This window comes from Cariama cristata, unplaced genomic scaffold, assembly GCF_000690535.1.
Source record: "Cariama cristata isolate BGI_N322 unplaced genomic scaffold, ASM69053v1 scaffold25495, whole genome shotgun sequence".
NCBI classification, from domain to species: domain Eukaryota; kingdom Metazoa; phylum Chordata; class Aves; order Cariamiformes; family Cariamidae; genus Cariama; species Cariama cristata.
The window spans coordinates 1-12,867 of NW_009616271.1; the positions used below are offsets into that span (position 1 = coordinate 1).

The 12,867-nt window shown below is 46.5% G+C and overlaps 1 protein-coding gene across 1 annotated transcript; it reads left to right on the top strand.

Annotated features, from left to right (window-relative positions):
• Positions 1–270: 270 nt before the first annotated feature.
• MMGT1 (membrane magnesium transporter 1) lies at positions 271–2,638 on the top strand (the record flags this gene model as incomplete). The annotated part of the gene is made up of 3 exons (XM_009700120.1): positions 271–323; positions 1,266–1,369; positions 2,342–2,638. Coding segments are annotated over 3 exons (320 nt in total), but the record flags the coding sequence as incomplete, so codon positions are not given.
• Positions 2,639–12,867: the final 10,229 nt, after the last annotated feature.

The following is a 12,867-nucleotide window of genomic DNA, read 5'->3' on the forward strand; positions in this document are numbered from 1 at the left end:
CGTCCCCGCTGGCATCCCCGCAGCCGTCCTCCCTGCTGGCGGTGAGGAGAGGAGGCGGTGGAGCCGGGGACTGCTCGGGGTCCGGGCTCAGCCGTGCTCTGGAGGGGCACAGTCTCAAGGGAAGACCAGGAGTAGCCCAGCTGCCTGGGGGTGATCAGGACTGACACATGTCCAAGTCCTGCCGCAAGTTCTTGTGGGGGTTTGGTATTGATGTTCCGTTTATCTGCTTATACGGAGTGTGTGATGCGTGTATGTGTTTCTGTTTTGTAGATCGTTCTTATATGAGATTAACAGAAAAGGAAGATGAAACATTGCCCATAGATGTAAGTTTAAGTTTTTACAATGTTTGACAGGTGTAATGCTGTGTGGATAGTTTAGTCTTTCTCAATTGCTTTTTTTTTTTTTTTAATATGATGGGCAAGGATAAAGTAGTTTTTAAATTGCACTTTCATTTGAGCTCCCTCTGTCAAAAAGAACCATATTTTCTGTCCCAACTTCCTGCAGTCTGTTGTATCTGTCAGAGAGAACAAACCCCCAGGTCCAGACCTCCCGCTCCTTCTTTAGAACTACCCTGAAGCATCTTGTCCAGGAATTCCCTGAATGTAGCTCAGAGAGCTTTTGCATTCATCTCCTCCTTTGCAGCATAAACATCCTCCTCCCTCTGGCTTTTGTTGGCTGACATTTGTTTATCCAGTGTGGCTGCGTGCCCATTTGATCCCAGCACAATCTGCTTCAGGAAGGTTTTTTTTTAATTATTTGTTTTATTTGCTTGTTTTTTAAATTCTGCTTCAATTATTATCTGTTTCATTTTTGCTTAATGAGAAAGGTAAGGAGATCAAATACCCACAATAACCAGGCATGGCATTTGGACCGAGCAGCAGCTGCCACCGCTGCACAGCGTGTGTTGGCAGCCAACTTGTTTCTCGGAGAGAGTATTAGATCCTTAAGTGCACAAGAACACGGTGTTTTGTTCTAAGGATCTTGCTGAGGAGCCGTGTGAATCAATTCAATTCATGCAACGCAGACCAGTTGTCAGGCAGCTGAAGGTCTTCTCAGCTCTGCCACAGTTTTGCCGTGCTACATCAGCGGGGTATTTAATCTTCCCGTGCTGCAGTTTCCCTACTGTTGAGTTGCCCACCTCTGTAAAGCTCTTGCTGTCACTGGGTGAAAAGCACAAGAGATACTCACTGAAAGATGAGATTTTGTGGTAAATATTAAGAATATTAAGTAATGTGTGTGTTGCATTGTGCTTCCCTCTCTTACAGATAGTTCTTCAGACTCTGTTAGCCTTTGCAGTTACCTGCTATGGGATAGTACATATCGCAGGAGAATTTAAAGACATGGATGCCACTTCAGAACTAAAAAATAAGTATGTTTTATTTCTTCTTTTCATAAACACCTGTATCTGCTACTCCCTATACAAACTGACGGCTGTGAAATAACTTGCTCTTTAGTTCAGTTCTTCTTAAATGCATGTTGTAGACAATAACACTGAGAGGAACGGTCACTACTGGGAAAGCCAACACTGTCTTGAATTTCAGAGAGAGTTAGATAACCAGAACAATTTAAATAAACTTCTTGCTTTTTCTCATCCAAAATCCTGGTGTGCAGAGTTGGTAGAGGAATTAAACGTCTATGTGGGGGAAGTAAGAGCTCAGCAGTCACAAACTGCTGTCGTGAGATGGGTCTTGTAGACTATGAGGCAGTATGCCTGGCTCACTCTCTGTTTGTCTTTGCTTCTTTACAAGAGTCTGAATTACTTGAATCTCATGCTGAACTATTCAAGGCAGGGTATCTGAAAGGCTTTAAGAAAATAAGGGATTTTGAATTGAGATTTTTGAAAAGGATATGAAATTGGATGGGCAGATGTGGCCTCTCTGGCCATTTCCAAAAACACAGGGGAGTGTGAAAAGTAAACAAGTTGATATCGTTGTATTTCATAGCATTTACCTAAAACCCTTAACTTCAGGCACAGAAAGGGATGGAAAGCTGACAGTAGACACAAGGTCAAGATATTAACACAAGTGACAGCTGAAATAAGGGTGGCACATTTGGTACCTGTGCGTGTAGTGATCCACGGGCCTGCCCCTAAGCTCAAGGAAGGAAGGTGAAGTTTGCCCCTGGGGTGGACGACCTCTGCGTAGTGAGCAGTCAGTATTTTTCATGCTTGGCTTTGTATTTCCTCTGTGTTCTGGTTTAGGAATTTTAGAAAGTGAGCAAGAGCTTTGGACTCAAAACTTGTTCTTCGGTGTCTGTAAAAGTTGATATACCCTAGGCTGACTCTTCTAAAACCCCTGTTCTGAAAGAATATTAACGTTGACTTTTTACATTTATTTTGAAGGACGTTTGACACATTAAGGAACCATCCATCTTTTTATGTATTTAATCATCGTGGTAGAGTATTGTTCCAGTCCCCAGACACAGTGAATTCTTCTTCAAACCAAGATGCTTTGTCATCCAGCTCGTCACTGAAATTTCGAAAACTTGAACCTCTGCGTCGCTAAGACTTTTACAGATTATAATAATAATCCAGGACACTGAGATGTAATATTCAAGTCGGGGATGTAAACACTTTTTTTAATTTCTGGAGCAGTATTTATATTGATCTTCCAGACTTTATAAAATATATATATATATATATATAAAAACTAAGGACCTTCTTTGTACACTGTTAATGAAAATGACTGAATTGTGAATTGGCAATGCAGTGTAAAGTATTCTACAGTTATGCTGTGAAACACATCTTCAAATTTTCATATATTAAAACAAGTTGCAGCTGACTTAACCTCAGTTAAAACAAAAAGCAAGCTAGTTTTTACTGCAATTAATGTTCTTTGACAAGAGGGAATGTTCGAGTGCTATTTATTTTCTCAGTTTGCTTGCACTACAGTTTATGGAACTCCTTCAGAAATACTGTGTGCACTGCATCACTTAACAGCAGAAGAAGGGGCAGCGTCTCCTGTTCCTAGAATGCCTAGGAGACCTGCATGGTGTAGGCACGGGAAGTCAAAAAGATTGCTTTCACTTTTATTTTTTTACAATGCTGAAAAATAGTTGTGTGAAGGTTTGTTGGTGGGGTTTTTTTCCCTAGTTTTTCATTATCACGTTATTTCTTTGTTGCCCTCCTTCGTTTAAATGTAAACTGTCCTATGTTGCCCCAAGTTGCGTGGGATGTGGCTGTACATTTGGTGCCTGTGTGGGGGAGGCAGCTCACGTCTGATCACGTAGGTCATCTACCATGCTCCGCTTGTTTACCCACTGTATTTATGTTCTCTTGGGTTGTGAATACGGGAATGTTCATCAGCCGGCTGAATGCTGTGTTGGCACCAGATACAAGTTCCCGAGTCATCTTGTGTGAGAAGTATTTAAGTATCAATAAGAAATATCCATTCTGTCAGTGGTCCAGTAGTAGGGTCCAGCAGCTAGGTCTGTTTGCCGGCACTAGTACAGTACAGGTAATCAACCGGTCATGGTACAACTAACCCCTTTTCTGCCAACAGAGCCTTTCAGTTTGATTTCTTTTTTCCACCTGAGCCCTTCGTTGATTTAAGATTACTGTCTTGATTTCATGTATTAGGACAGATGATACAGTCCTTTAACTCTTACTGATGTCTAAATTCTGATCTCCCCTTAGGGGCTGAATCGATGCTAAAATTTCTCTTGGTCTGGCATTTCACCTACCTGACATAGCAAAGGGATGGTAGTTTGAGATACTGATGGGGCCAACTAGAATTTTGCCTAGTCTGAGGATGTCTCATTGCCGCTGTGGAAACTCAGCCTTTTGTCCTAGCATCCGTTTCTTTTTTTTTAAACTGTTAAGAACTGTCAAAGGCAAAAAGCTTAGCAAAAATACTGTGTAAACCGAAGTCTCTTTTTCTAGCTCTGCCCGTCCTATGGAGTGGGTGCCCCAGTGCCAGAGCAATATCCATAGTTGCTGCTCTACAATCACTCTTAAGCATCAGGGTTTGGTTAGAAAGAGTTGCTCTGCCAGCTGAAAGCGTCTGAGCTGCCGAATTACTTCCTAAAGTGTCCTGGTTCCCCCTTAGCTGATCTCACAAATCGGCTCCTGCCAGCTGCTGTCGCCAAAGGTCTCAAAAATAGTAAGTATCAGGTCAGCTCTATTGCGGACAGAGCTCTTTCCTTGGGGAAGAGGGCTGCTGTGCGGCAGCTGCTGCACAGAGGAAAGGGCTGAACATTGGCCAGGTGACCTTGCAAGGCACAGAGAAAAGACAGAATTAGCAGAGGGAGGGAGAAGGCAGAAGGTCAGTAACCACTGTACCAGACTGATACTGCAACTGTGGCTGGCAGTGAGCCATTTGCAGAGGGTCTCTTAGAGCAGGGCTGCTCACCCTTAATGTCTCAGAAGCCCCATTTGTGCTACCATAAGGCTGCGTGGACCTGCCCAAGGCAGACAGTGCTGCTGTGGGACAGGGTGAGCGAACATCATCTGCTTCTCGGAGCGGGTCCTGCTAGGAACACCCTGTTGGCTGTATCAGGTCTCTTCTCGTGACAAGTAGCCTTACTCTTCAGCAGCAATGGTTATATCACAAAGCTGTACAAATTATTTTTTCTTATTGATCTCGCAATGTCCAATAAAAATTGATATCCTTAAAGTGTTTGGGGGTTCATTTGTTTGTTTCTGACCATCCTGGAGCCTGCTGCAGCAAATCCCTGATGACTGAATGTTTAAAAGTGCCTAGCATTGACAAGAAGTGATTGCCTTAATTACGACAGCTCTGTGTGAAAGTGCGTGCCTGGCCTGCTGTTCATTACTACGAAGTAAGATCAGTAGGGAGAATCAAAATAGCATGTTACAAGTAGCTAAACAAAACATTTAAGAGGGAAGTGTTACCAGCTTGGGGATCCGCCTGCCTTTGAGATTTCTAGTATCTGGCAGAGCTGATGTATTTTCTGTCTTCGGTTTAACCATAGTAAGGGCTTTTCTACCATGTGCTAATCCCCTGCCAACCCACGGGACAGGCTCCTGCAAGGTCTGGTATTGCAACAGTTGCTGGGGGGAAACGCTCAGCCTACTCACAGGGCTGGCGATAGTTAAAATCCTGGACTTGAGCAAGATTGCTTTTCACTCCCTGTTCTGCTTTTCTGTTGGGGGAGGTTGAAAAGTTAGCAAAGAACTAGAGGAGTTTGCTTAACTACAGCATCCATCACCATTGCACCAGAGAGAGTGGCAGACTCACCCTTTGTCTGCTTACTGCGCTGCTGTCTGCAGCCAGCACTGAATACGAGGGTGTAAAAAAACCAATAAGCAGTGTTTTAAGTAAGGAGCACCTTAACCAGCTCCCAAAGTTACCTTGTGCTTACCTTGCAATGTGCAGTCCTTCACAGATGAGCTTCCCTTCTTCAAAAGCAAAAGTTGTGCCAAGAGCTTCTCGGATTAGACCAAAGAGGAAGAATTTCCAGCCTTACCCAGCGTGCATTTACTGCCATCATGCCTTCAATTGCTTTGACTACAGGACAGGATGTTTCTATTACATTAAATACTTTAAAAAAAAATATGTGCTGATAATTTGCATTTGTTGATGGAGTAGCAGGTTTAATCTGTGTTAATTTTGCTGGGTTTTTTTCTACTCTTCCTCACCAGCCAGTGAGAGTTCAGTGGGGAATTTTTGTTTGTTTAAAGCTAAGGAGGGCAGGAGTCATTTAGACCCCCGCAGGGTGAGGAGATGGGGACCACGGTTTGTGTTGGAGATCATTCACTCTCACTCCCCTTTCCTTATCGGAGGCTGGCTGGGGTGGAAGCACAGCTGGCAGAAAGCTCTTTTCCTAGAGAGTTCAGCGAGGGCTGAACCATAGCACCGCTCATGAAAATAACTCCTGATCACGCACGTGTGACAGTTGCAGCGGAGCTTTGTGCTTCCCTTCCACGCATCGGCAGAGACAGAGCCGGCTGGAGCCATCGCTGCAGTGCAGGAAAGCAAAGTGCAGCTGCGAGACCCATTGGTGTGAGGCCGGTGTGCCTTCTCCCCACCGCTGGCGAGAGCTGGATTAAAGCTTTCCCAGGAGAGCTGGTGGCTGACAGCCCCTTCCCGATGCTCTGGAGCACCAACGCAGCCCCCTCCCTGGAGAAAGCATGGAATGGCAATTACTTTCTAACTCTGAAATGATTTTTGGCTTCCTCATCACTCGCTTCTGATGCTTCAGGTTCCCTTGCCTTTCCGTGTGCTGCAGCAGAGCTCCCTTCTCCGTCTGCAACACCTTTGGCGAGGACTTTAGCTACAGGGACATCCTCCAGCTGGATACAGCCCCCTCCCAAGAGTGGCACTGTTTCTACTTCTTTTGGGGGTGTCACCTGCACCAAAAGGCAGCAAGAATTTTCCCCCCATCCCTCACCCCCCGCCAGCCTCGGTGGGACAGGGAAGCTGCAGTTCCCTTTGCAGTTCCCTGCTGTCCCAGGCAGTGCCTGTGCCGAGCTGGCAGGCTGCCTGCGTGGAGGGGAAAGACGAATAAAAGCTATTTTGAATGTTAAACAAGCAGAAAAAAAACTTTGGTACCAGCTTTCCACAGCCAGCACTAGCAGCGAAGGCAAAACACTCCTTTGATTTGGCCTTGAGATTCACCTTGAAGCCGTAATCACCTGGGGGAGAACCGTGGCAGAAATAAATCTGCTATTCCGGCAGGTAGAAGCCTTTTAATCAGCCCCAGGTTGGTCTCAGTGATACAATGTCATTTCAAAATACTTTGGACTGCAACAAACGCTATATCCTTAAAATGGCAGCTAATTAATTTTCCTGTCCTGCTAACTTAATCCTTTTTCCAGCCAAGAAAGGCAAATGGGAGTTCACGAAGCAGCAAGGCAGCCAGGAGCCTGGCAGCGCGAGCAGGAACACAAACCCCAGGGCTCTTTGGCAGGGGCCCAGGCTGTGCAGTGTCACGGCTTACCAGGGCATTTTAAAAGGAAGGGAGAGGGGAAAAAAAAAAATAAAATTAAAAAGGTGACATCTGGATTATCAAATCAATGGCTCATCCTATGCTAGTGGTTCCAGGGAACCCACAGTCGTTCCCCCCCCAAGACAGACACATCTATTTACTCCCCGTCCACATCCCCAGTGTAACCCTGGCTGCCAGGCAGAGCACCCGGTGCTGGCAGCGCCCTCCGTGCCAGGACTGGTGCTGGCTGAACCAGTTTCCCCAGGATTTGCTGGAGGCATGCCGTGCTGCAGGAGGACTTCACTTTAGATTTAGAAAAAAAAAAACAAGAAAAAAAGAAAAAATGCTCCCTCCTCCTCCCCCAAGGTAATTCTGCTGTGTATTTTAGAGCAGTTCAGGGCCAGCCACGCAAGGCCAGCGCTGACGTCCTCCGTGCCCCAGGCTGCTCCAGCATCCCCTGTCCCCGGGAGGTCTCTGCTGCAGTGCAGGATGCAGGAAGAGCACCCAGTGTGCACAACAAACGCTGAAGCAGCGATTTACTCCCCCCTCCCAGATGCAGAAGTGCACAAAACACCCAAAAGCAGTTTTGGAGGAGCCAGTTTGGCAGATGCTCCAAAAAGCAGCTCGTTTCCCCACGTCCACACAAAGCTGTCGCTCCCCAGGCCATTACTGGAGCCTCCAAGGCACCCACAGGCCTGGGCTCAGCCCCCAGCGAGGGCAACCCCAGAGCAAGGCACCACCTCCCCAGCACAACGCAAAGCACACGGAGGGGAGAGAAGGGGCTGAATAAGCCCCCCTCCTTCTCCAAGACCACCATGCTGCTTCTGGGTTGCAGCCTCCCATCACATAGAGACCTCTGCCCAGGGACCTCGACAAGAGCAGCGCCATTTCAACGTCAAAGTCACCACCGCCAACTTTGAAGCAGAAGCCGGCTGCTACTTCAATACCTGTTTGAATACAGCGGCTTCAGAACACAAAGGAAAAGCCACAGCAGAGCAAGACCTATGTTCATCTCATGTGGGAGGGACCCACATATCCTACGGGGTGCAACAGGGCTGGTTAATAAACCCAGGTCTACTGGAGGTACGGCCACACTGCTGCCTTGGGTTGTCCAGGAGAGGACAACCTCCGAAATAGGCTGAGAGGTCCCAGCCCGGCACCGCATCAACAGTGGTCAGGGAAGGTCTGCAGGGCGCTCGCTCTCCTCTCTGCCTTTGCTTCGTGCCCTCAAGCAGTAACTGCAGAGCTTGAAAGGGGCAGAAACGAGGCTCAACCCCACCACGTTCTGGAGAGCAGAGCAATGAGATGGTCCGCAGAGATCAGCTATCATGCAAGTTAAGACAGGAGAGCTGAAAGAAAAGAGGCGAGTCATGTCAGATGCAGTTCCAGAAAGAGCAGAGCAGACGTCCATCAGCACGGCACCACGACACCCTGCTCACAAGGCACCCACTCCGGCCACGCACTGAGTGTTTGTGGGGGCCTCCCCAAAGACACCATCTTGGTGCACATTTCCACCTTTCTGAGAAACATCTGTGCCCAAGGATGAACGGGGCAAGGCTTTCATTGGCATTTTCAACCTCTTACTGGTCTCCTATGGTGACGAGAGCAGTCCCTTTCATTTCCTTGCTTTCACAACCCCTTCTCACTGAGTCCAGGGGTGCAAGGCAGACCCTGGGAAGGACAGCCTGCTCTGCTTACATCTGCACAAATGCAGGATTTGGCCACCTGGAACACAGACAAAAAACAGCTTTCAGCTGCCCCATGAGGTCAGAGCCTCCTTGGAGTCCTGTTGTGAGTGCTTCTGGAAAAAGCCATCACTGAACCTCTTATCCAGCAAGTGTTTCTCATCACAGCCCGGGCTGTGACTCACCAGCAGCCGCCTTTCCTCAGGGGAATTCACGGCCAATTCCCAGGAGTCGGTCTCACCCTGTTTCACCTGGTGCAAGCTGCAGCAGCAGCAGCAGCTCCGTGAGCATCCTTCCCCGCATCTCTCGCCAGCACGCCGAGCCCCGGCATGCCCTGCCTGCACCCACCTCCCAGCAAGCCAAATGCTGCCGCTGCGGTGCTTCAAGTGCCACACATTTGTATTCCCGTTTTCTAACAATGCTTCCGCAGGAGGATTTGCTGAATGTGATACACTTAAAACAGCCTCTGCCAGAGCTCATCAGTCCCCCACCGTCTCCTTTTCTACTAACAATCCTTTTGGATAGTGGCTTCTGTGCTCTGTCCGCTTCTTGTGTGCAGAGGGAGGAGCCCTGAAGCCAGGGATACCAGCAGAATTTAAAAATACACTTTTAGACAGCTGAGAAAGAAAAGGTGCCGGAGCAGCTCAGGTCAGAAGCCAGAACTCAACTTTAAAGAAGAGGCAGTAACACCACAAGTGCCTACAGGCTTGGGCAACTTCTCTACAGCCTTCCTACCTCCCTCTTTCCAAGCTCCTGCTTTTTTCCAGCCCCAGAAGTGCACTTCCAGCAAAAGGCACTCCACTTCAGCCATCTCTGCGTAGAAGCTGGTCGTAGGGACCCTGTCCCATCCCCACCCCATGCTCCCACCCCATGCTCCCCCCCCATGCCAGACCCATCCGGGCAGGTTGGAGAGCACAGGGAGGAGCCCACTGATGCACACGAGAGCCCAGCAGCCAGCGTGTTGTTTTGTGGTGGGATTTTCAACACCAGGGAAATAATTCAGTGTACAAGACCAAATTAGGGCATGGATTTTATAATCATCTTTGCTAGCGACACACTATATGACCTTGGGTAAGTCCCTCCATCCATCTAGAGACATTCTCAGAGGAGTGCCACAAGACTTTAATTAGCAGCCCTAAAAGTATTTGAGATAGTTTGTCTCTCTTCCAAAATAACCAACTGCAGATGAATTGGAACAACCTTATTTTCAAATTCTGCAAGCAACTGGGATCCAGGCTGCTCTCAGATCAGTCACTTCAACAACATAATCAAAGTTAAATGTGCCAGCTGTGCATGAAGGATTTTAATACGCTGCCTGGACTGGAAAATAGCTCAAAGAACCAATGTTATTTTTCCATGGCTGGGATGTCACTGTCGAGCAGCTGCATTATAATCATCTGCAATCAGCAAAATGCCTTTTTTTTTTTTTAATCACTTTTTAGTCTTGGGGAAGAGGGCTCATTTTTATTTCTGTCCTACTTATGAAAGCACCCTTGAATCCTGAGGCACCCACTACCAAGAGATCAGGCAGCTACTACAGCAGCATAGACTGATCAAAACACCTTCAACTGTTTACAATCAAACATGATTTATATTGGCAGGTTCCTAAGCTTTAAAAGTTGCACCCAGACAGTAACTGCTCACACTACTACCACCACACCTCAAGAAACAACGTGCATTTCCACAAATCCAGCAAAAATCCAGCTCGTTACCAGGAAGCAGTTGCCTATCATCACATATCCAAGACCTGGGATGGCTCCAGAGCAGAGTCCCTCCCCATGGAAAACCTGAACGCAGCTCCTTCTCTGCAAGGGCCACCTCTGCACAAGCAGATGGGTCACAGCTGGAAGATGAAGCAAAAGGGGAAGTCTTCCTGCTCCACCCTTAACAAAAGGCTGAACCTCTCCTATGTATTCTACATGTTAAATATTTACAAATAAAATGTAACATTAAAATATGCAAGTACCAGGCAAATAGAGCTTTCCCCTTGTAACTACCAAAATGCTTTATAAAACTCTCCTCCCATTTCAGCGTCCTGCGAGGCTCTAAGTATTTTACAAACGGGCACACACCACGAGGATGCTTTGCAAAATAGTTCTCTGCCCCTCCTACCAGCTGCTCAGCAGCGGCAAGCGGAGTGTCGGGATACAGCAAATTGCCAGAGGTGCCCGATATTTTAAGGGACATTATGCAAGACTACTTGCATTAGGGGAGTGACAGTGATTGGGATGACAGCAAACATATATAAATGCCAAGGATCCTGCTACTTCCACTGCTGTTGGAGCTGATCCAGGACTAGAAAATAGCCATGAAATTCCCATTGCAGATGTGAAGATGAAACTTCCCCAAGCTCTCAAAAAACCACATAAATCTCCAGCAAAAAATCTGATCGGAGGTTTCCATTCCACTGCCTTTCCCAGGCCAAACTATTCTTTCAGACTTCACCATAAATTGCTTAAGAGCTTCAGCCCCAGCTCAAAATCTTAATACGCAGCTTCGTTGGTAGTGTCCCAACTCATGGTAAAGGGTGATTTTTGTTTTCTTTACGTGGTACCAGCAGTCACCATTCCTGGCAAACCCACATGGCTGCCATCTCAGGGAAGGCAAATGCAGCTATGTTCTTCCACTGCTTATGAAAATACCCTCCGCTGAGTTTAGCATAAGGCTGTACCAACAGTTTAACTCTTCCTTGGTGCATTCTTTTTCTGAACTCATAATCAGCTACTGAAGTTAGCAGATTTGTACTACCAGCCCTGAGAAGCATCTCAGTTTTAAAATGAAGGCTCTGAAGTGGAACAGATGCAGCTGAACCAGCTTTCACAGCATGCAAGCAGCGGCTGCTTTTCCCACCAACCCTACCCGCAGCCCCTGCCTGCACTCCCTGCTTGATGGACAACAACAGGGTTCCCACAAAACTGCCACGCTGTTTTAGCCACTACCAAGAGACAGCCACAAACACTGTCAACACAGAACGAGAGAAGAAAAACATGAATGCTAAAGCCAAGCCAACAGTCTACTTTCAAGGATGAAACAACACACCAGGTTGCAGCTGAACTGGAATGGAGAAAAATCAGAGAAGTCTAGCCTTTTTGGTTTAGTCTTCCCCCCCCAAAACGATCCAAGATTCGGATTGAGAAGTACAGCTTAACAATTCCTGCAGGCCACAAAATTTTTGCTAAATCCCAAGGCATTATTCTTCTCCAGTTTCTTCCTTTTCCACTTAAGACAGACTTCAGTTTGTTTTTGCAGACCTGAAAGAAGCAGCTCCTTTCAAATCCAGTGACTAACATCCTTCCTTCAGATCTCTGCCAAACCTCGTTTCTGCCAGATTTGAAGTGTGTTTGGCCTTGTTTTCAGCTTAACTAGGTTGCATATTCTTTAAGACAAGCGCTCTAGAGTCCATTTGCTAAAGGTGTGATGTTGCCATGTTGCTGGTATGAAACGCTATAGTTTGGCTTTATAGCTCTTTTAAATAGTTTGTTTCTGTTAGCCAATGCATTTCCACTCATATTTTTCCATCAGAAGTTTCTTAGTAGATATTAAAGAACAGAACAAAAGGAAACAAACTCAATACCCTACACTGCTGCCATTTCAGCCATCCAGTTTAGAGGCAGAACCTGGAGAAAATTACCAGAAGAAACAGAAAAAAAAACAAAGAGGGTTTGTGGGGGCTTTTTGTGTTTTTATCTTTTTTTTTTTTTTGCCTTGTTTTGTTTGTTTCCTGTAAAGGGAGATATACCACTGCTTGACCACTGCAAAGTGGTCATAGCACAGTAACAGCCTCTGCAGCTTTTATTCTGGAAGATGACAATCGCTTTCTGATGCTGGTTACACCTGGGCAAGAATACACCTGCCCATCATAAATGCACTGCACACACAACTTGGGAACAGCAGCACCTAAGAGACATCTGCCATTTAGGAAAGAGGAAGACTCCTTGGTGTTTACAAGGGGGAAAAAGATAATGAGCAATGAGGATGCCTAGTTAAGAGAAGGTCAGGAAATGGAAGAAGTAGAATACACACAGGCATCCAGACTCCAAAGTACCACACAGCCCTTCTACCCATGGCAGAAAGATAAGCACTTAGTTTGTTAATTCAGATTGTTAACGCTCCTTACAGGAAACACAGTGAGCCATGTTTTTCTTTCCCACTTTCTAACATTCCAGTTTAACTGTGCTGCATTATTTCAGCCTTAGATAAGGGCTCAAAAATGTGAGTTTGAGCAAAGCACATACAGCTTTCCAGATTCCATCCACACATCCAAATGTATTTGTGGCTGCGTGCTGTCTCCTGA